General features: G+C 47.1%; 2 protein-coding genes across 2 annotated transcripts; one reads left to right on the forward strand and one right to left on the reverse strand.

Annotated features, from left to right (window-relative positions):
* Positions 1–271: 271 nt before the first annotated feature.
* On the forward strand, positions 272–6,751 carry LOC106049357 (soluble scavenger receptor cysteine-rich domain-containing protein SSC5D-like). The gene is made up of 7 exons (XM_013201641.3): positions 272–398; positions 2,031–2,057; positions 2,804–3,130; positions 3,567–3,896; positions 4,256–4,585; positions 5,208–5,537; positions 6,454–6,751. The coding sequence occupies exons 1-7, from the start codon at positions 368–370 to the stop codon at positions 6,486–6,488; spliced, it is 1,410 nt and encodes a 469-aa protein (XP_013057095.3). The 5' UTR covers positions 272–367; the 3' UTR covers positions 6,489–6,751.
* Positions 6,752–9,128: 2,377 nt separating this feature from the next.
* LOC136788573 (deleted in malignant brain tumors 1 protein-like) lies at positions 9,129–23,282 on the reverse strand. Its single transcript, XM_066987134.1, has 10 exons — positions 22,922–23,282; positions 22,028–22,351; positions 20,272–20,595; positions 18,264–18,587; positions 17,607–17,930; positions 16,595–16,918; positions 14,054–14,377; positions 11,769–12,092; positions 10,659–10,982; positions 9,129–9,499 (listed from the first exon to the last, which is right to left on the reverse strand). The coding sequence occupies exons 1-10, from the start codon at positions 23,031–23,033 to the stop codon at positions 9,129–9,131; spliced, it is 3,075 nt and encodes a 1,024-aa protein (XP_066843235.1). The 5' UTR covers positions 23,034–23,282.
* Positions 23,283–24,095: the final 813 nt, after the last annotated feature.

Consider the following 24,095-nt stretch of genomic DNA (forward strand, 5'->3'; position numbering starts at 1 on the left):
TGGAAGGTGAGTTGCAAAACACCAGGTGCCCCCATCCTTGCAAAAAACGGTCCAGAATGATCTGAACTGAGAGGACTTTTTTTTTTTTTTTGCTCAGCAAATTCCTGAAACAGCCCGGTTTCACAATCCTATGGTTTACGGCTTACGTGACACTTATGGCACAAGGGTCACTTCCCAGCAGAGCCCCTTGGCTTCTCGCACTTTGCTGAACACCTGCCATGGGGCACAGAGGGAGGTTTTGGGATGGAGGGGAGGAGCCAGGGCCATGGGGACTTCTCAAATACCCTGTCCCTTGGGTGCATGTCCTGCCTCTTCCCTGCCCTCCTCTCCCGTGGAGACAGAGCACACGTTGCTCCCTGCTGCCGACATGAGGTTTGTCCTCCTGGCATGCCTCTGGGGTAAGTGAGGTGGGATTCTTTTCTCTTCGCTTTCGGCTTGGCATAACTTTACCAACAGTCCTTCCCTTCCATCGTTGCTTCCTCCGTAGTCCATAGCACAAAGCAGATGTGACATTGCAGGGAAGTGAAATGCAATTGGTGGTGTCTGCTTTGCAGCGAGCTGAGTCCCTCTCTAGACTACCAGGGCTGCAGTTGGTGACTCGGATCCCCTCTGGCATCCCAGACAGCCACAGGTGGATGACGCCCCATCTAACACCAATACCTAGACACCTTAAGAAGTGTCTGGTTCAGGAACTGAATCCCAACCCTTATGAGATAAGACAGCACTGCACAAAGTGGGTGCCCTTGTTTCTCCCCTGTGGGTCCCCAGGCTTTGTGGGTTTCCATGTGTCAGGGACGGGACCAGACCTGGTGGCGGTGGGCAGCGGATGCTCTGTGGTTGCAGTACGTGGGTAGGCACTGCAGATGAGAAGCTGTCTGAACATAACTGGAATTTACAGAGAGAAGGAGGTAATTATGAATTTTAAAAGTAGCTAAAAAGGAAGTGAGTGGTAAAGACACCTACCCGGGCAATAGCCCTAATGCCGTTTCTGGTGTCAGCAAGTCTGCCCTTGCCTGAAGTTGTTGGCCAGTGCTTGGGACCTTGCCAGACTGTTACATGTAGGAGCATAAACTGTTGTTTGTGTTGAGCTCTTGTTTGCTTCTGACCTTCTACAGTGAGTACAAAGTCTTCTCCTGAGTTTCCAGGACAAACAGATCCTGGCAAGCTTTCCCTTCCCAACTTTGCCTCAGCCTCTAATTAATCCCCAGAGGAAGCCTCTGGGCAGCGATACCACTCATCACAGATTTCCACCTTGAAGACGCTTTTTTGCACAGCCCTATTATTTGGCCCATAGCTGTCCCCATTGCATTTCATTCCTAGCATTAATGTCTACAGGCCTGGCAGTAGCCCTGGAGTTAGTTTCGTCCAGTGTCTGCCTGAAGTTCAGAAGCAGCAAAGCCTCTTCATTGGGTCTGGTCCTGACAAAAAAAAAAGGAAACAATGCTGCGGCACTTGCAGCTTATCAGATTTTCAGCAGTTTCATCCAGATGTGCACCTCTCGCCCAGCTGTTGCTAAGATCTGCATGTCACATCCAGAGCCTCTAGGGAGAGACAAACACATCCAGATGCGGTTCGACCCACTGCTCTGGACACCAGGCTTAGGATGGGCTGTCTGTGCTTCAGCCACAACTCAGGTCTTTCTGCTGACTATTACAGGAGCCTAGGTAATTTAATCAGTCTGCACAAAGAATTTCAGATCACTGAGTATGGACAAGATGAGTCTCAACTGATCTCTTATGATATTTTCACATTATCTGCCCAAATAATTTTTTCCCAGTACACACACACACACATATATTTTTTTTTTTCTCTCCACATTTTCTCTCCTTTTCTGAACTCTATCACAAATGTCACATGCACTAAGATGGGCAAAACCCGTTGACAGCAGGATTTGGGAAGATGAGAACAATGATGGGCTTTAGCAGAGCTCACAGGGTCTTCCCTCCTGCCTGGTGTTTTGCTGTCCTGAATCTCTGCACTTTGCAGAGCTGATTCAGACTAACATCCCGTATTTCTTTCTTCTATTTCAGCTTCCCTCACAGGAGTCCTGCTGGCAGGTCAGTATCTGTAGTAGAGTGGATCATGGGTCATAAATACCAGAGTCTGATCTCAATCACGTGAATGCCTGGTGTCCCCTTGACCTCTATGAGCCAATATGAAGGTGTTTCAGATTTCAGACCCTGGTACTTTCCAGTCACTGAATTATTCCCACTGGAGTTCCCCAGATCCATGCAAAGGGGTGATGGTGTCTAGAGATATTCAGTTCTTGGTATAGGGGTGGCAGGTATTGCGATTAGAGGACTGGTAACTGGGGATGGGTTTTGAGACAGATTTTGTGGCCTTGTGAGTTTAATAACTGGACCAGGACTGAGTCACTGAGACAATCCTTTCCGGTCCTGAGAGCTTCCCTGGGGAAAGGGTGAAAACTTCTCAATTCTCTCTTCCCTTCTACTATCCCAGTGCCTTGTAGCAGTGGTTGTTGGGAGACATTGGCCTTAACCATGGGCAGACAGACAGAAAAAGAATGCTGGGGTAGTTTTGGGGTGGCTACACTTTTCCCGTTACGGTTGAAAAATGAACCCTGCAATTTGTTTCTCAAAATGGACTTTTGGTCACAAAGGCACCTGCAGCATTTGGCCATTCCCAACTGGAAACCAGGTTCCCAGACACCAAAGATCTCGGATGCTAGGATACACCGGGCTTGTGTTCCTCCTGGTCTGGCAATAAGGACAGCCTCCTGGGGAGGAACAGCCCTCTTTCTCATTCCCTATCTTCACCCTGCGATGTTTGTTCTTCCCTGAAGATGCAGACACAACCAAACTCGAGATCCGTCTGGCGGATGGCCCAAACCGCTGCTCTGGGAGAGTCGAGGTGCTTCACAAGGATACCTGGGGGACTGTGTGTGATGATGGCTGGGATTTACGAGAGGCCAGGGTGGTGTGCAGGCATCTGGGCTGCGGAACAGCGCTGTCAGCCCCCCACGAGTCAAAATACGGAGAAGGGAAGGGCCAGATCTGGCTGAGTGACATGAACTGCAAAGGGACGGAAGGGTCCCTCACCGAATGCAAGGCAAAACCATGGGGAGAGAACGCCTGCAACCATGTGGAAGATGCCAGCGTGGAGTGCTCAGGTAAATTCCAGATGTCTTCTACTTTGTGCCACGTTGTCCCTTCTGCCTCTTGTAAGCTATGGTGCAATTTCCGACTCGTCCAACTAGGAGGTTAGGGATGCAGAGTGACTTTGTTGAGCTCCATCTTCCTATCCACTTTGACCCAGAGAAGCTGCATCACAAGTCCAGCAGAGCTGGCATTAAACACAGACAGTCTGCTCCCTCTCCTAACACCTTCCATGCTGTCTTTTCTTTTCTTTCTTTTTTTTTTTTTTTCCTTCCATCAACCTTTCTTCCTAAGCCAGAAGGTAGGAAGGGAGCTGTTGATAGGTGTTAGGGATGAGTAGGGCATTTTGGTGTATCATGGGAGATTCTGTTTTCTCCAGGTGATCAAGGACACAGACACTTCTCTAAAACTTCTCTCTGTTTTTTTTTTTTTTTTTCTGTTGATTTTTAGGAACTGACATACCTGAGCCAGGGCCTGTTCGTCTGGTGGGAGGCCCAGACCGATGTGCTGGGAGAGTTGAGGTGCTCCATGAAGAGCAGTGGGGCAGCGTGTGCCACGATGACTGGGACATAAAAGATGCCCAGGTTGTGTGCAAACAGCTGGGTTGTGGGGACGCGGTGCTGGCCCCCATTGGAGCCAAATTTGGACGAGGCTTTGACACCATCTGGCTGGATGATGTGAACTGCACGGGGGTAGAAGCTGATCTCTCTGAATGTCAGGCGAGGCCATGGGGGGATCACAACTGTTACCACGGGGAAGATGCCAGTGCAATCTGTTCAGGTAATCCTTGCATCCTCCCCCTTTTGTCAGCTATGTGTTGGGGTGCACTCACAATAACTGCGGGTACAATCATGGGCAGGAACTAGGACTTAACACAAAGCACTCACTAAGGACTTGGGGTCCTTACACCACAGAAGAGGGCTTCAGTCTGCAAGGTTTTGTCCTGTCTGCTCACTGGGGTGTCCTGTGGTCATTTTTCTCCAGTTCAGGCTTGAGGTTAAGACCATGAGCAAGACCACGGACCATGTCCATGAGCATGGGAGGGAGAGGTTATGCAGGAGGGGTCGGGGGGGGCTACCAAGGTAAAAGTGCACAGCCTTCTGCCTTCCTGAGCATGCTGTCTCTGGATGTCTCTGCAGAATCAGGGATTACCATCTCCACCTCAGTCCGCCTGGTGGATGGCCCAAACCGCTGCACTGGGAGAGTCGAGGTTCTTCACAATGATGTCTGGGGGACCGTGTGTGACGACGGCTGGGATTTAAGGGAAGCGAAGGTTGTGTGCAAGCAGCTGGGCTGTGGGACGGCGCTATCAGCCCTCCCAGAGTCAAAATACGGAGAAGGGAAGGGCCAGATATGGCTGAGTGATGTGAACTGCACAGGAACAGAAGGGTCCCTCACTGAATGTGAATACAAGCCATGGGGAGAGAACATCTGCAACCACGTGGAAGATGCCAGCGTGGTGTGCTCAGGTAACCACCTCTGAGCCCACCCCTGCGCGTGCTGGGCAGTAGGATGAGCAGATCCCACCATACACAAACCTGAATCAGGTATCATCCCGAGCCCCTGTGAAAGGGGCAGTGCAGCTCTGTGTATGTTTTCTAGCGGAAACAGAGGGACACAGCTGAGGAACTCATCCTATCACTGGGTGCCAGCCCTGTGATGCAGAGCGGGGTTGACCCAGTGGTGACACATGGATGTAGCTGTGCCAGGGTAGCGTTAAATTCTCTCCTACACTGTGGTCCCTTGTCCCACCTCTGTCCTGCAGGGTGGTTATGATCAACAGACTCCTTGAGCCAGGTACCCAGTAGAGCCTGAAGCTGTCCATAAAGACCAGGAAAACTTCATCTTGGCCTTTTCCTACAGCCTCTTTTCTCTTTTTGTTGGTTGCCTTTTTTTTTCTTCTTTTTTTTTTTTTTTTCTTTCCTTCCTTCCCACCCCAGAAAAGCCCATGTGTCATTAGGAGGAAGCTGATGGCATATCTTCATTGTGCTCAGGGGCACCTGAGCCCCTGTCGAGCAGGCATGCTTTCCCCAGGTGATGGGGCACATAGGATGCTCCCTTAACATTTTTTTTTTTTTGGCATTTGTGCAGAGGTAGATGTTCCTGAGACAGGGCCAATCCGGCTCGTGGATGGCCCAAACAAGTGTGCTGGAAGAGTTGAGGTACTCCATGAGAATCGGTGGGGCAGCGTGTGTGACGACCACTGGGACATGGAGGATGCCAAGGTGGTGTGCAAGCAGGTGGGCTGCGGGTCACCACTGTCAGCCCTGGGAGGTGCCCGCTACGGCCGAGGGCCGGACGTCATCTGGCTGGACGATGTGAACTGCACGGGGACAGAAGAAAGCATCTTTGACTGTCAGGCCAGGCCATGGGGTGAACACGACTGCTATCATGGAGAGGATGCTGATGTTGTCTGTGCAGGTGAGCCACCCCCTGCTGTGGCACCTGAATTGATGCGGGGACAGGGTGAAGCAGTTGTGGCAAAGCCAGCAGGCTGGACTGGATGGGACAAAAGGGAAATCACAAGGCAGGAAGGCTCTTGCTCTCAGGAAGATGCTGTTGGAGGCAGGGAAATGAGTGAAGCAGGAAGCCCTAAGGGTGGATGTGGTGGGTTAGATGTCATCAGCAGGGCACAGACAAACACACCAGCGACAGTCTGACTATGGGATGGGTTCTGATGGAGAGATGCTTGCAAGGGAGTTTTCTACAGGGCAAGGTTCCTAAGGGGCAGCAAAAGGGTAGGTAGAACAGTTTTTGGAATAGGAAGCAATGACAAACATCTGTGGAAGGCAGGAGGAGGACAGCTGGAACCATGTCTAGGGAGAGACACCTCTCTACCATCTATAATAAAGAAATATCTAAGTTTAACTCTCTGAATCCTCTGTGAGCTTAACTCCTTACTTCTCTTGCTCTGTTTCCTGGGAGAGAAGCTTGGACAGGCCCTGCATAGGTGAAGGAAGGAATCCTTGAGTGTCTTTGGTTGGTTTTGTTATGGAGGAAAAGGGCTGTAGGGTCTTGGCAGACCTGCAGGCTTTCACCTGGGGGCTGCACAAAGTTATTCTATCAGGACTACATGCTCCAGTCCTCCGGATCAAGCAGTGCATTTTGCATCAGGGTGAGAGTCTGGTCTTCACGCAGCCATATCCTGGCTTCCAGAGGGACCTGTCCAACGCTCTGGTGTCCACAGTATTCTTCACCAATAGACCCAAATATATCAGTATAACCTAACATGCAGACCTTCTTCTAGAGCAGAATCCATGTCACTTCTGGGTGTAAATTCTGGTGCAGAAGAATTCCTGAGAGCAGATTTCATTTTACCCGTTCCCTTTCTCTGCAGTTAACAAGAGTCTGGAGGAGCTGGAAACATCGTGAGTGCCGTGCTGGCCCCACCAGACCGTGCTCACCTTGCCACAGGAGAAGGGCCAGTAGGATTCAGCTGAGAAGGGGAATGGTAGGGATGCTAAAGAACCATCAGTGTGCCTTAACAGAATTCAGGGTTTGGCAAAACCGTTATCTCATCCGTTGAATGATTTACAAGTTTGTTTATAACTACATTGATAGAAAACACATCTCAACACCTTTTCCCACTGAAAAGCAAACATCAAAAAGTATCAATAAATTTCCCCTAAAACTGATATTCTGTCTGTCTCATAAATTGCTTATGGGCCTCTGCTGCCTGAGCATATATCTGTCAAGAAGCTGTTTGTCCTACATGATGAATATTTATACCAAGTTTATGGAAGTATTTGTAAGATCTCTGCTGAGAAGCATTTGTTTTCACTGGGATTCAGACTGGTAATAAGGACAACCATAAAAGCCTTGGAAAGGGTGTTGGACATTGAACAGCACAAGTTTAGTTTTGTAGGTTTGTCCACCCCTCCTCAGAGGGGACCAAGGGAACTGACCCCGTAGAGGAGGACTCACCATTTTTCCTCTCTCACTCTTCCTAAAGGCCAAAGCTAGCACATTCTGGGGATGTCCAATCAAGACTTAGGCTCTAACATATTACTGTGTATGTGTGTGTCTGATTTGTTGCTTTCCAAAAAGCAATATGTTTTGTGCCCATCAGTACAACGCGAATGCTTTGTCCCAGCAAAGCAAAGCACTAAGGTCTTCATCTCAGTATTGACATTGGGTGTCTCCAAGTTGGTCAGCCAACTCAAGCTGTTTGTATGGGTGGGAGAGAGGACTGGGTATATCCCAGTTTTGTTTGGTATAGTGTTAATTTCCTTCATAGTGGCTGGTATGGTGTTGTGTTTTGGATTTAAGATGAAAATAATGTTGCTAACACACCAATGTTTTAGCTGTTGCTGAGCAGTGGTTGCACAGTCAAGGACTTTTCAGCTTCTTGTGGTGCCCTGCTGGTGAAGAGGCTGGGGGTGCACAAAGAGCTGTGAGGGAACAGAACCCCACCTGGCCAGAGGGATATTCTGTACGATATGACATCACGTTCAGCAATAAAACTGGGAAAAGTTGGCTGGAAAAAAAAGAAAGCTCCTTTTTATTAAACTATACTTATCTCAACCCATGAGTTCTTGTACTTTTACCTTTTTCAATTCTCTCCCTCATCCCACTGTGGGGGAGTGAGTGAACGGTTGTGTGATGCTGAGCCAGGTTACAACACAACACCGTCTCCATTCCCCCCTCCTCCTCACGGAACAGTTCATCTCCTCCCCAAGCAAGTCTAAAGGAGCTTGGATCATCTGCTTTTTGGGAAGTGCCTGGTTCGGTGTGGCTCCAAGGAGAGCAGAAATGAGGTGAAGCTGGTGGCCATCTCACTGTGACACAGAGCATCAGACAGACTCTCAGAAACATGAAGTTCAGGTCACATGCCTACATATACATATATTTTTTCTTAGATGAAAAGTGAGAAGCAGCACAGAAGTGGTTCAAGGCTTGGTGGAAATGCCTCAGAGAGGGGCCACAAGGTACAATCTGTTTTACTTATCAGAGGGAAGGTTGCATGAGGATTTCATGACAGTAGCTAAACATCTTCTGGGGGTGGGTGATGGCTACCCAAGGGAACCTCAAGCTGTTCGAGCCAATACAGCAAAAGCTGGGTGTTTATATAATGTATTCTACAATCAGCACAAGAAAGCTTTCATGGATTAGAGGCATTATCAGCAGGAGAAGTTGAACTGGCATGGGAACTGTATGATCTCTTGGGCACAGAGGGCATGATAATGTGAGATGTTGCAGGGATTCAAGCTGACTTCAAATGCCCACTCGTGTTCTCCAGATAATCCCTCCCTCCTGAGAGAACATGCCTGGAAAATGATCTTGTGGCCAAGATAAGGAATTGTGGTCAGTGGGACCGTGTCCACTCCAACCATCTGCAGACATCCACAGAGGTACCCAAATCAGACACAAAATCACCTGAGGCTCCTTCTACAGCCAGGGGAGGAAAAAGCTTCTGAAGTGGCTCAGGAGACAGCTGGGCTGACTTGCCCCATGCGAGTGCCTATCTCTCTTCATTAGCTGAAGATTCCTGGGGCAAGCACGCCCCCGATTTGGGCACATTGTTTTTATGTTCGCATTTCAGTGTGATAGATCTGAGCATCAGGGATTTGCTTCTGTACTGCATGCTCTTTGGCCTTCAAGGATCACTTTGGTTTGGGTTGAATAAATGTCGTACACATGTCGGCTGGCACTATTGTCTGTCTTCTCCACTCTGGAAGATCTGTGAGGTTTAGATCCCACCTGGAAGGAAATGAATGCAATCCAGATCTGTAAAAGTAGCTTGCTTTATCCTGCAAGGCCGCTGAGAGTTAGTAGTATACACATAATATCCTAGTGATATTTCAAAGATGCAAATAGGAAAAATGAGCTGCTATGTGAAGAGGTGGGAATCATCCCTCAAAATACCAAGCTCCAACTTCACACCTCCACCTCCCCTTACCCCATGGCACTTGTCTGAGACATGGAAAGAGACGGTGAAAGTGAGACAAGTGGCACTTGTCTGAGACTGAGAAGGGATGAAGGGCCACCAGTGCCAAAACCCAGCTTAGAGGTTTAATAGCTACTAATGTCTAGCAGGATGGGACATGGATGAAGGTTACCTGAACATATGACGCCTGCATCTTCCCCGTGGTTGCAGTTATGGACTCCCCAAGGCCTTGCCACACACTTGGAGAGGGCTGATTCTCTGCCGGAGCATTTCACATCATCCAGCCAGATACGGCCATAACCTTGCCCAAAATAAGCGGATCCTGGGGCTGACATGGCCGTCCCGCAGCCCAGCTGCTGGCACACCACTGCAGCATCGCTCAGGTCCCAGTTGTCATCGCACACTGTTCCCCACTGCTGGCTCTGAAGCACCTCAACTCTCCCAGCACAACGAGTGGGGCCGTTCACCAGCCGGAGAGGAGCTGTTTCTGCAATCCCTGCAGATAAAGCAACCCGAAAAGATAAATGCACACATAAACGCCCTGCACCTAAACCCTACTGACAGTAGGCACGTTGTGGTGTCCTAGTGCCAACCAAGCTGTCCCATGGATAAAGAGGACCTCCTGGGTGGACAGAGCTCCTCCCAGGGTTACCTCCATACTGTCACAGAATCATTGAATATCCCGAGCTGGAAGGAGCCCACAAATGGCTAATTCATCCCTTCTGAGCAGGCATGTTTCAGACAGTTTATTTGAATCACTGTGTGACACAGCGCACCATACCTGCTCCATCCAAAAAGTAGAAAAGAAAGGCAAAAAGATGAGAAAATAGGCTACCAGATCTTTAAGAAAACCTTGTGATTCTTTAGGATTATCCTGAGGGATGATTATCCTGATGTTTGCAAGCCTGGATGAAGGCCTGCTGGTCTGCCCTCACAGCTGACCTTGCTTTGATCATGAGTCTGGCGTAGAGACCTCCCGAGGTCTGAATTGTCCTATGATCCAAGGAATCTCTCAACTGCTTTGACAAAGCAGGAGACTTCTTGCAGGTATGCAAGAGACACCGGAGAGAAAACTGAAAAAGCACTTAGATAAAAGTGCTATAAAGACACATTCCACGTTCCGTGGTTTCAGTTTTCCAAAACTCTCTATAAATCCTGAAATGTGCCATTTTATTACTTCTCATGACAGAATGAAACAGACTTCCCAGTCAGCCAGAGGCCAAGACTTGCTGAAAATATTGCTTAGTTTTACATGTGATCTTTTTGTAAAACTATCAGTCTTAGAGATGACTCTGTTCATATGAGACTACAAACCTGAGCCTTGTAAATCAACCAGGAATGGGATATTTATGGTACCTATCCAGCCCTGGTAAAATTCTTGGAGCCTTCAGAAGCTGAATGATGGCATACTAATCAAACTATCAGACTGAGGCTTGCTGATGGCAACTCAGTAATTATGGATCATCTTCCAGTGTTGACTGTTGACCATGGCCAGGGCCATGAGCACTGTATACATCACACAAGACTGGGTTTATACACCACAGTCATTAATAGCAGACATTAGGAGCAGCTTGAGCTCAGAAAAGTCCTTTTACTGAAGGTGAAAATCTTATTTCCATGTTTGTGGACACCATTGAGACTGAGACAGGAGTTACCTGAGCATACTACACCAGCGTCTTCTTTGTGCTTGCAGTTATGGGATCCCCAAGGCTTGAACTGGCATTCAGAGAGGGCAGCCTCGGTTCCTATACAATTCACGTCATCCAGCCAGATGGGGTCAGAGCCTTCTCCAAAGCGAGCTGAGCCAGGGGCTGACAGTGCTGCCCCACAGCCCAGCTGCCTGCACACGACGCTGGCGTCAGCTGTGTCCCAGCCATCATCACACACGGTTCCCCACTGTTGGTCATGAAACACCTCAACTCTACCAGCACAATGACTGGGACCGTTCACAAGCCGGATGGGAGCTGCTTCTGCAACACCTGGACCAAAACACAGAGCAATCACAGAAAAAGCTCAGGGTGCACTGTATGCCTCAGCGCTCTGTGGAAGAGGGAAAACATCTTTCCTCACAGGGGTCTTGTGCCAAAAAAAGTTGTTGAAAGATTTGCTCTGATAGTGCCTTAGAGCTCATTTGTACCTGTAGAAGATTGCTACTGGACAGAGCACCAAGAGCTGAGCTCTTGCTTTAGCGCCCCAGGGAAAGCAGCAGATGCTGCCAGTGTTATCATTGGTTACACAACATTCCCCTTTTCTAGGGATCTAGGGTCTAGGATGGCCAGGGTAGTCTGTGTCATCTGTTTCTGCTTCCCACATGCCCCAGTGACTGTGCTATGGGTCTCTGTCATGATGTTGTGCAGTCATGACTTAAAGAGTGCCATTTACCTCATTACTCAACACAACGGTTCTGCACATCACCGGCTGACTACACTCTGCAGCATGTTGGGATACCCTCTCCCCACTTGGCCCACACTTCCGATGTGACTTCAACAACCAGAAAACATCCATTTTGGTAGCCAATCAAAGTCATCTGACTTCCAGCTGCAGCTCTGTAGGAACACTGGGCTTCTTCAAATACTATGTGGCACATCCTCCTGCAATGTGCAGGTGTCTTGAATCTCCTAAGTAATCTAAAATAGCACTGAATTCAATCCTCTTGTAACCCAACCAAGAGAAACATTGGTAAACATGTCCCCCAGGGCCACAGGTACCTCTCCCTGAAAGAGGTTCCATTGTACTCCATGTTACATGGTATGAATTAGCAGTACCTGAGCAGAACACACCGGCATCTTCTTTGTGGTTACAGTTGTGGTCTCCCCAGGACCGTGCCTTGCAATCAGAGAGGGCAGTTTCGGCTCCTGCACAGTTCACATCATCCAGCCAAATTTGGCCAGTTCCTTGCCCAAACCGAGCAGAGCCGGGGGCTGAGATCGCTGCCCCACAGCCCAGCTGCCTGCACACCACTTGAGCATCTGCCAAATCCCAGCTGTCATCGCAGACGGTCCCCCACTGCTGCTCATGAAACACCTCGACTCTCCCAGAGCAGAAGTTCGAACCATTCACCAGCCGGACTGGGACTGGTTCTGGAACACCTGAGCCACAAAGGTAAGACAAGTTAAGTTATTCTGGCAAAGACGTTCCTGCTTACCACATCAACAAGCATTGCATGCACTCATTGGCTTAGTCTGAATTCCAGGGGCAAGCACCATGGAGAAAAGAAGGACGTTCAATGTGATTGCTTTCCCTGCTTGCCCCAAAGGTCAAGGAAAAGTGCTGCCTGAAACAAAGGAAAAGAGATGTATTGATGATTCAAACCCCCAAATCTGAGGTGCTTGAAACCCTTTTCTCCCTATCTTTGATTAGAAAGTTGTCCATGCCCAGACAGCAAATCCAAGTAACTCCATGACTCAAGGGCAGGGACATTTGCCAAGAGTGAGCTCTTTAGGGAACATGGTGGGAACACTGGGGTACGATTCACCTCAGCTAGATTAAGCTTCAAGAAGCTGATTTGCTTTCCTGATTATTGGTACCTAGTGCTATTTGAGATGCCCAGGGAATCCCAGACATCCCAGTGGGGCTGGCAGACTTGATAGAGGATCACGAGTAATTTGTGCCCTTCTGGATCTGCAATCAGAGACTGGGTGGGATATCACAGGATACCTCAGATGACACAAGACAGGTATGTATTGGCAACTGAACCCCACTTTTACAACTCCCCTGAGGACCCTTTGCAGTCACAGAAAGAAAATAAGCTCTGTTGGGTTGCAGTTTCTTTAAACTGCTTTGGGTGTCTGCATCCCAAATGCATCTGGGGCCAAATCCTGCCACAGACTGTGTTGTCTTAGTCTTTGCTGGCTGCAAAGGGACAACAGTACATTTAATTCAGACACAGGCATCTGTGTTTAGTCAGTGAATCCACAGGGTATTTTCAAGTTGTTGGCAAGTAGCCAGAGAGAAACAGGTTATCTCCAGTAAAGGCAATTCAAAAGTGTACCACTTTGGGGAGGTAACATGATTGCACATAGGACGAAGAGGAATTAATTACATGGCAATTCTTCACAAAGAGATAAAAAGGATTAAGAGTGGCACTCTAAAGTGTTGTGCTTTTCAAAGAAAGATATAGACAGGTATAAAAGGCAGTGCTAACTACAAGATATCCAAATCAAGCCTTCAGAGCTACCCAGGCCTTCCAAAGCCTTGGCTTGGTAACAGATTAGAAGAAATATGCCTAGTAGCTAAGGAGAAACCAGAGAAGAATGAGGGGAATGCAAGGAAGCTTAAAAACATGTCTCAAGATGGGGATATGAAGAGCCTGAGAAAACTGAGAGGGGATGTAACACACTTAACAAAAGGTAGATGCAAAGAATAAATAGCAATCCACACTACAAAGAGATAAGAGACTGTACAATAAATTCCAGGTGAAGGCAGTCAGGTCAGAGTTTCCTTTTAGTGGCAAAGAAGTGCAGTGCAACAATTTTGAGGAAATTGTGTCAGCTGTAAAGGTTTCAGAGAAGACGTTGGAAAAACATTGGGGAAAGCAGGTCTCTTGAAGATGGTTCTAGCAAGGAAAGGAGAAGGGAAGGTATATTAACCAGTTCCTGCAACACTTTTTCATGTTCTTGTCTTGAAGAGGAAAGAAAGAAAACAGCATGTATCTTGATTTTTCAAGTGTGATATGTTCATTGGGGTTGTCACTGACAACAACAGAAGAACCCAAGTGACAGTGTGCTGTTTCTATACTAGGATGAATCACACCAGTCCTTCAATGCCGTCAAGTTTACCAGTAGCTCATGTGGGAAAGAGTCCCAAATTTAAATTCTTGAGCACAGCAAGTGGCAGGCTGGACTGCAGCACCACAGTGTTATGGTTAGATTTTGAATGGGAAGGAGAGGGGAACACGAATGGATTTACAAACATCCCTGCTTGAAGCACTTTTTCTGTATAGTACTGTGTTTTGAGATTTGTAGGATGGGAAGAGAGCACCTTATGGCATTTCAAGCATCCCTCCACATACCATAAATGTCAATCAAAAAGTGAAATAGAAGAGACTTACCCAAGCACACAACACCAGCATCTTCTCCGTGACTACAGTTATGGGCTCCCCATAGACTGGTCTCACATTTGGAAAGGGCAGTTTCAGTTCCTGTGCAATTCACATCATCCAACCAGATAGGGCCAGACCCTTCTCCAAAATAAGCAAAGGCTGGAGTGGATAGCGCTTTCCCACAGCCCAGCTGCTGGCAGACGACTTCTGCATCTCTTATATCCCAGCTGTCACCACACACGGTTCCCCACTGTTGGCCATAAAAAACTTCAACTCTCCCACTGCAACGATTTGGCCCATCCATTAATCGGAGTGGAGCTACTCTTGGTATATCTGAAGAAAATAGCAAGGGCAGGAATATACATTACAGAGCTGCCATTAGCTTGATTAAAAGTAAGATAGAATACATAATCACAGTGAGTATCTTGTGACATCCAGGATACAGTTATCCAGTTGCCTGAAGTTGAGATATCTTCCCCAGTTCAAAACTAAGTGGACAATTGTCTGTGTACCATATTCTGCAGAATATAATTTAGATATACTATAGTATAAGTCAGAATAATTTAATAAAGGTCTTAAGAGTGTGGAGAGGTCCCTGCTGACTGGAAGCTAGGCAATGCTACACCCAGCCATAACAAGGGCATGAGAGAAGACCCAGGAAACTACAGACCTGTTAGTTTGACCTCAGTCCTGCAAAAGTTATGCAGAAGAATGTCCTGGGGGATATCGAATGACATTAAGGAACAAAGCTATCATCAGGCAGAGTCAACATGAGTTCATCAAGAGAAAGTCCTGCTTTAGTAAATTGATCTCCTTCTATGACAAAGCCGCCTGCTTGGTGGATGAAAGGAAGGCAGTGGATGCAGTCTTTTTAGATTTCATTGCGGTCTATGATACTGCTCCTCACAGCACCCTTCTGGACGAATTGTCCAACTGTGAGATGAACAGGTTCACGCTACGCCGCGTGATGAACTGACTCGATGGTAGAGCTCTAAAGGTTGTAGTGAATGGGGCTACATCTGCCTGGCAGACTATCCCCGGCACTGTTCCCCAGGGCTCATTCTAGGGCCAGTCCTGTTCAACATTTTTATCCATGATCTGGATGCATGAGTGGAGCTCATCCTCAGCAAGTTTAGGATGACACTAAACCGGGAGGTGCTGTTGATTCCCTAGGGGGATGAAAGGCCTTGCAGAGGGATCTAGATGGATTGGAGCATTGAGCAATTAGTAACAGCATGAAGTTCAACAGAGGAAAATACTGGGTTCTACACCTGCAACGGAGCAATGCCAGCCAGGCACAGGCTGGAGATCAGCTCAGCAGAAAGGGACCTGGGGATGTTGGTTGACAGCATGCTCAAGGGCACGAGTCAGCTGTGTGCCTTGGCAGCCAAGAGGGCAAAGCACATTTTGGGATGAATTAAAAGCAGCACAGCCAGCTGGTAAAAAGCGGTGGTTCTCTTGCTATATTTAGTGTTGGTGTGGCCTCACCTTGAATATTATGTGCAGTTTTGGTCTCCACAGTATAAAAAAGAAGTTAAATCCTTGAAAGCATGCAGAGGAAGGCAACCAATCTGATAAAAGGGCTGGATGGCATGTCCTGTGAGGAGAGACCGAGGGCACTTATTTTGGAGAAAAGGAGGCTAAGATGTGACCTCATTACTCTCTGTAACTTCCTGAGGAGGGGAAGCACAAAGGGAGCTGCTGGCCTCTTCTCCTTGGTAGCCAATAACAGGATGCATGGCAATGGCACAAAGCTGCACCAGGGGAGGTTCAGACTGGGCATTAGGAAAGATTTCTTCACTATGAATTTGGTCAATACTGGAACGGGCTTCCTGGTGAGGTAGCTGATTCCCCATGCCTGTCAGTGTTCAAGAGTCATTTGGATAATGCCCTCAATTATATGCTCTAACTTCTGGTTAGCCCTGAAGTGGTCAGGGAGTTGGACTATATGATCTTTGTAGGTCCTTTCCAACTGATCTATTCTTTCTTTTCTTTTCTTTTCTTTTCTTTTCTTTTCTTTTCTTTTCTTTTCTTTTCTTTTCTTTTCTTTTCTTTTCTTTTCTTTTCTTTTCTTTTCTTTTCTTTTCTTTTCTTTTCTTTTCTTTTCTTTTCTTTTCTTTTCTTTTCTTTTCTTTTCTTTTCTTTTCTTTTCTTTTCTTTTCTTTTCTTTTCTTTTCTTTTCTTTTCTTTTCTTTTCTTTTCTTTTCTTTTCTTTTCTTTCTTTTCTATTCTATTCTATTCTATTCTATTCTATTCTATTCTATTCTATTCTATTCTATTCTGCTCTGCTCTGCTCTGCTCTGCTCTGCTCTGCTCTGCTCTGCTCTGCTCTATTCTGTTCTTCTAAGCCAAAGGAAACACAGAACTTGTGTGTACAAGGACACCTACACGCATGCCAAAAAAAGGAATTTGTAACACGTCTCCAGTATGATGACAGAGAGCTCACAACACATTCAGGAACTGAGGGCGCATCATCAAGACAGAGCCTTCAGGTAGGTTGGTACAGAAAACCTTCCCTATCATGCAGACAGAGACACAGGCAGGGGTTACCTGAGCATACTACACCAGCATCTTCTTTGTGCTTGCAGTTATGGGATCCCCAAGGCTGGAACTGGCATTCAGAGAGGGCAGCCTCGGTTCCTATACAATTCACGTCATCCAGCCAGATGGGGTCAGAGCCTTCTCCAAAGCGAGCTGAGCCAGGGGCTGACAGTGCTGCCCCACAGCCCAGCTGCCTGCACACGACGCTGGCGTCAGCTTTGTCCCAGCCATCATCACACACGGTTCCCCACTGTTGGTCATGAAACACCTCAACTCTACCAGCACAATGACTGGGACCGTTCACAAGCCGGATGGGAGCTGCTTCTTCAACACCTGGACCAAAACACAATTGCAAAATGTTCAGGAGCATTGCATGTCTCAGTGTGCTGTGGAGGGGCCAAAACAAAACACCATCACAATGGTCCAGTAGCCAACAGCACTTGACGCCCTGGTGTGTAAAGCTGCAATGGATGGCCTCAGAATTTGTTCCCACACCCTTGGCTGGTACTTTAGCAATGAATATTTTATCTGTAGAGTGTTCAGAGCTGAGCACCCAGATTTCTTCCCCCACAGCAGGGCAACAAAATGGGGTTGGGGAGTATTGACAGGACCAGAGTGCAGGGGGAAACTGTGCCTTTGGGACTGCAGAGTTCCTACTCGTGAGCCTCTATAAATCCAGCCATCAGGACTCACTGTCAAAGTCCATAGCACTCTAGTCCCCGTGAGAGCTCCAAACTGCTCCCTGGAGCATGGCTCCAGGTTCTGGGCACAACGGGTGACACAGTGCCCTAGGCCTCCTCCATGGCTCACATCCCCCAGGGATTATCCTGAGCAGTGGGATCAGTGCAGAAAGAAAAACAACCTTAGCATCCACGTATCACTCTCCTTATATCTCAGCCCACAGATGCATGATCAGCGCACACTCTCCTGGCCCTGAGGGGACTCTAGAGCCACCAGCACCCTTCTCACAAATGCATTCCCTCCATTGTACTCCGCATGTCATGGCATATGTTAGCAGTACCTGAACACTCCACAGCAGCATCTTCTTTGTGGTTACAGTTGTGGTCTCCCCAAGGCTTGGCCCGGCACTCTGTGAGAACAGTTTCAGCTCCTGCACAGTTCACATCATCCAGCCAAATTTGGCCAGTTCCTTGCCCAAACCGAGCAGAGCCAGGGGCCGAGATCGCTCCTCCACAGCCCAGCTGCCTGCACACCACTTGAGCATCTGCCAAATCCCAGCTGTCATCGCAGACGGTCCCCCACTGCTGCTCATGAAACACCTCGACTCTCCCAGAGCAGGAATTTGAACCATTCACCAGCCGGACTGGAAACAGCTCAGCAAATCCTGTATTGAGAAATAGTAAAGGCATCAATTTTTTGGGCTTTCAGTAATGTGGATTGAGGACTTGTTAGTGTTAGTGTTAGGTCAGAGGTTGGTCTAGGTGATCTTGGATCTTCCAACCTAGATGATTCTGTGATTCTATGTTTTGGTTCATACTGCTTCTGTGCTGCCTGGATTGCGGCTCTGTGGCATGGGCAGATACCACTCTTTATTTATTATTTATTTATTATTTATTTATTATTTATTTCTTTGGAATACCTATTTGCGGTGAAGGACCTGGACCCCAGGGTCACTCACAGTTAACTTCCCCTATGATTTAAGGTGAATTAAGGGTACCTGCACAAACCACGCCAGCATCTTCTCCATGCCCACAGTTATGGATTCCCCAGGGAGTGGCCATGCATTCGGAGAGAGCAGCTTCTGTCCCCGTGCAGTTGACATCATCAAGCCAGATGGCGTCAGATCCTTGACCAAAGTAAGCCCCACGGGGAGCTGACAAGGCCTTCCCACAGCCTAGCTGCCTGCACACAACTTCTGCATCAATCAAGTCCCAGTCATCATCACACACTGTTCCCCAACGTTGGCCGTAAAACACCTCAATTCTCCCAGAGCAGGGGGTCAAGCCATCCACTAATCGGAGCGGGGCAGGTTTTGCAAAGCCTACAAGAAAAAAAAAAAAAAAAAAAAAGAGAAATATGCAGATTTTGTTTTATCTGTCTCCCACTTGTCAATGAATATAGTGACTCTCACTTATGGCTTTGCATTTTGTAGATTTTTGACACGGGAAAATATTACATAAAGAAGCAACACAAACTATTCCTCCACCATCACAGCATTGTCTGTTCAGCAGTGCCACCAGTGGGGTTCCAAAGGCATCCATTTGGGGGCCAGTTCTCTCCAATAGTTTATGGATATTCGGGATCCAGGACTCAAATGCAAACTAAGTTTGCAGATGATACTGAATTAGGAGGAGCTGTTGACTCCCTCAAGGGTGGAGAGGTCTTGCAGAGAAGTCTTGACAAGTTGGAGAGCTCATCTCTTCTGTCTGATTAGCAGTGATAGGATCCAATGGAAGAGCATGAAGCTATGTCAGGGGAAGTATTAATCGGATTGGAATAGTTTCTTCACTGAGAGGGTGTTTGGGCACTGGAAGATGATCCCCAGGGAACTGGTCATGGCACCAAGCCTGTCAGAATTAAGAAACATTTGGACAAGGCTCTCAACACGTCTTATTTTGGGTGGTCCTGTGTGGAGCCAGGAGCTGGACTTGATGATTCTTGTGGATCCTTTCCAACTCAGGATATTCTATGATTCAATGTATTTCATAAACTAAAATATACTTGGGGTGCCAGAAGGCAATCCCCAGTCTTGTTTAAATGTCGATGTCCAGTGCTATTTAAGATGCTCTAGCCTCTATCTGCCATTACAAGGGGACTTAGCTCTGCTGTATGTTTTGTAGCATGTTTGCCAGCCCCTTGTAGATGTCCAAGGTACCATAATGTGTGTTAAAGAACCTGGATAACTAGAGGTTCCAGAATCACTGTCATACTGCCTCTCTCTCCAACTGCCCCTCAGTCTCATGTTAATACCCTTGTTGTACACGGGTCAATGAAGAAAATGTGGATTTCTCAATATTTAAAGTTCTTACAAACTTTACAAAACTGTATGTGGCTAGAAAGGAGATACTCTAATTAGTGCCTCCTTATAGGAAAGGCAGTTGAGGATCAAATCTTCTCCTTCCAGTGTTGTCTAAGCAATCAGCATATTTGTAATAACTGGCCCACCAGCAAATGCCAAAGGGTAAACCAGCTGTGGCATATGCTGCCTCTGCTTTACTAGACAGCTGGTGAATTGGAAAGGATTGACTGAATCTGGGAATCATGAAGGGAGACTTGAAGGTGGAACCTTGGGTTTCTGGTTGTATTTGAAGACCTGATATTAATACATTTGGAGGGACAAAATGTGCCATGGGAAAAACCTTGCTTAATTCAACAGCTTTGGGGGAAGTTAGGAAGTTAGTAAGTCTACTGACATGGGTGAGATGAAGGGGTGGTTGAAGCCACTGCTTTCTGCAGTGAGAAAAGATTCGCTACCAAGTCATACACTGGCCATATGCTATCACATGGGGAGCCTATAAATAATTACTGCAGCAACACTGGTTTTACCCGTGATTCATGCGGTGGACAATTAGAGAGAAGAGGCAAGACCATTTTAGTATAAATATTTTTTTACCTTACAGTTCTCCTGGGTGTTTGGGTCAGCTCTACTCTAAAGGGAACAGGATCCCCTGTAACATCTCTAGCATATCTCCACACCCCAGTAAACCCACTTGTGTGAGAATTACCTGAGCACACAACACCAGCATCTTCTCCGTGCACACAGTCATGGAGTCCCCAAGGCTTTGCACTGCATTCAGACAGGGCAGCTTCAGTTCCTCTGCAGATAACCTCATCAAGCCAAATGGGTTCAGGGCCTCTCCCAAAATAAGCCGAGGAAGGAGCAGATAGGGCTGTCCCACAGCCCAGCTGCCGGCATACAACTTCAGCATCAACTATATCCCAGTTGTCATCACAGACAGTTCCCCATTGATGGCCATAAAAGACCTCCACTCTCCCAGAACAGTGACTTGTACCATTCACTAATCGTAGTGGAACTGTTTTGTTAAGTCCTGCATTAAAAAATAACAAAAACAAAAAACAAAAAACAATCAATCAACCATCACTAACAACAACAATCTAACAGGATCAGGGATTGCACGTGGAAAGATCCCCTAGAGACTGAAGGAAAGTTCTCCACTAGTACTGTCCAGGGCTTGAAAAGGTTGATGAGGATAAACTTCTGAACTTTTCTCAGTGGTTTCAGATTTCCTAATTAGAGAGATAAATAGAAAGGATTTGGATTTTCTTATGAAGCAGGCCTTCAACTGACGTTGTGAAACTGTTCCAAGGTGGCAACTGGCTGCATATCCGAACACTCATGTCTTATATACATGTTGGTATCTCCATGTGAGATGAATATTGAAATTCTAGTTAGTTGATGGTGTCTCAGCTCACCAAATATTGAGGTTTGATTCAATTGCCCAAAAAGGTGATCAACAGTGTTTGCAATGCTGCACATATTCCTCCCTCAGAGTCCAGCTGGTATCCTGTTGGGTCTACCTTAGGGAATGTGTCTCATCTGCTAGTCCCATGCAGTGATGTCAGATGCCCCAGGGCATTTCGAGCTGTGTGGCAACTGTGTGGGGAATGGACTACACTGCTCCTAACAGAAAGACACCCAGCCCAAACTGTGACACCTGTATTTAGACATAGGTAAGTCTAGGTCTTAATATGGAGTTGAGTCCTATTCCAGATCCAACTAGGTGTATGTGCACTTGGAAACCTTGTTCATTGCTCAGTTCTGAGTGGAGCAGAGTCTTTGGGAAATACTGCCATGAAAAGGGGCAATGGGCAGCCCATTCACCTCCCAGCACTCTCTCTACTGCCTGGGACCTATGGGCCACTTGATTATGCTTTAGTCCCCAGTTAACTGTGATGTAGAAGGGTAAGAAACACCCGCAAGCCTTTCCCACCCAGTTCCAGGAGCTCAGCGTTCATCAACACCATGACATCCAGGTCAGAACTGGCTCATAGACAAATGACCCAATATTGGTCATCTCTCATCACAGTGCCAGTCTGGAGAATAAACGCATCCACCAGGAGCATTGTCACAAAATACAAATGGAACAAAAAAAATACAAATACAAAAATAGGAATGCTCAACTTCTAAGTCATATTTAAGCCATGCATGCATGGAAAGCATATGCATCCAGGCGGTGTTCCTTTCAGGTTTTTTGCCCATTAACTGTATGGGGATGGAGTAAAAAACAGAACAGCACAGACAGAAAAAATCACTGCTCTGTCATACACACTATTTAACTGACAACAGAACTGAGCTTGTCCTTGGCATAGTACAGGACAGTTCTGAAGAACCCATCTCCAATCTGAGTCCTAAGGGTGGCACTGACTGAGAAATAAAATCTTGCAAACAGGCTTAAAAACAACCCTCTACACAGCACAGCATCTTGGTGCCTCATGAGGAGTGGTGTAAACACAAGTTACCTGAGCACACAACGCCTGCGTCTTCTCCATGATTGCAGTTGTGCTCTCCCCAGGGTCTGGTCCTGCATGCAGAAAGGTCAACTTCTGTACCATTGCAATTCATGTCATCCAGCCAGATACGACCAGTTCCTTGGCCAAACTGAGCCAAGCCAGGAGCTGACAGTGCTTCCCCACACTCCAACTGCCTGCATACAACCATGGCATCGGATAGATCCCATCTGTCATCACACACCGTTCCCCACTGCTGATTCCAAAGCACCTCAAGCCGCCCCGTGCAGCGGTTGGGGCCATTCACGAGTCTGATCGGAGCTGAGTTAGCAACACCTGAATCACAAAAGAAGACAAGATGGGAAATAGGCATGAACCAGGTTTTGGCTGACAGTGGAGAATGTTAACGTCTTGCTCTTGTAGGTGTGAGAAACAAAGTTGTGTTTTTGCAGCAGAGAATTACTTTTCTGTATTCCAAGGTAGTCGTGTAGTCATAATAAGGAGAAATGCTAAGTAGATAAGTGGATAGTAGAAGGCCTCACTGTTCAAAATAAGGTAGAAGCTTGAGAAAAACAGGATGAGCAGCGTGAGAACAGTAAAACAAAGATCACAAGTTCTCAAAACATAAGAAAGGAGAAATTAAAGGGTTGAAAAAAAGAAAAATTGTACATATATGGTATAGAGGAGCGTCAAGTAGCTTGTGAACCTGTAGTACTCAGCCAGTGAGGAAACAGGGGAGGTGATCAGGCGTCAGGTAATAGGGAATAAAAGGTTATGATTTGTTTACTAATATGCGCTCCTGATTGACAGGACGCCCGCCATTGCAATCGCGACTAAAATAGCTTCACAGAAGATCCTGTCTGAAGAAAATTATTTGATTCTCCAGGAGCAAAGGAGGAAACTTACCCCAAAGCCATGCCAGGAGGAAAAGCACAGTTTCCATCCTCATTCCACCAAAGGCAGACAGACCCCTGCTGTGGGAATCCTGGGATGGGAGAAGACTTCCTGGTGGTCCCATGGTAGCAGCAGAGACCTTGTACAATCCAGTCCTTGAAGGCCTGGACAAGGTAGAGCTGGAATAACGTCCCTTTTAGGAGAGACAAAGAGCTCAGAGTCAGTGACTGGCTGGGCAGGAAGGAGAGAAGACAGTAAGGACCAAGAGTTGAGGTAGATGACAAATATTCCTTACTCTGACTCCTCCCCTTAATTGGCCTCTCCCTCTTCACCCACCAGAGCTCTGGCCACCTCCCTCTGCTTCCCTGCATCTCCCTATTACTGTTTCCCTCCTCCCATGCTCTTCTGTTTGTCAAGGTAATCAGGAAAAATAGCCCATGCTAGAAAGTAATCTTTTGTCCTCTGTTGTTTTAGCAAAAATCAAACTGTTTCTGCTACTTCTCTAAAAGTATCATTCTCCTAGCAGGACAAGGTTGTGAATAGGCAGTGCCCTTCTTGGAAAAGGCAGGAATGATGTCTGGAATAATGTCTGGGTCTGCCTATTTGATCAGTTCTTACATGCTGTCTAGGAATGGGGAGCATATGGAAAACAAGAAGACATTTTTTTACTGTGAGGGTGGCCAAATACAGGAGCAGGCTGTTCACAGGTGTTGTAAAGTGTCCATCCCTGGATATCTCCAAAACCGACTTGACACAGCTTTTGACAGCTGCTCTAGCTGACTGTGCTTGAGAAGGGGGTTGGTCTAGATGAGGAACAACAGGCTTGTTCCTACCTCAGTGATGTTGTGGATTAACTCTTGCTTGAGCTGGGGGACAATGAAACTCTCCAGGTAGTGGGGGTGAGGAGGAGTCACTTGGGAATTGGATGGGGCTGCACTGATGAAGTCACTGTAAACCAATTGCAATAATAAGAACTTCAGGATCAAAGAGTTCAATATGAGATACTGTCCCATGAAAGGGACGTTGCATGCACACACACGAGAGTAAATTAGGGTGCACAAAATAAACATGGCCTGCAGAGGAGATATGGCTTGCAAAGAGTTTGCTTAACATCAGCTGAAATAGCACTCAGTTGTACTACTGGTGATTAAAATAAACTTTGTTTTCAGAAAACAAAACAAAACAG

Source organism: Anser cygnoides, chromosome W (genome assembly GCF_040182565.1).
Source record: "Anser cygnoides isolate HZ-2024a breed goose chromosome W, Taihu_goose_T2T_genome, whole genome shotgun sequence".
Classification (NCBI taxonomy): Eukaryota; Metazoa; Chordata; class Aves; order Anseriformes; family Anatidae; genus Anser; species Anser cygnoides.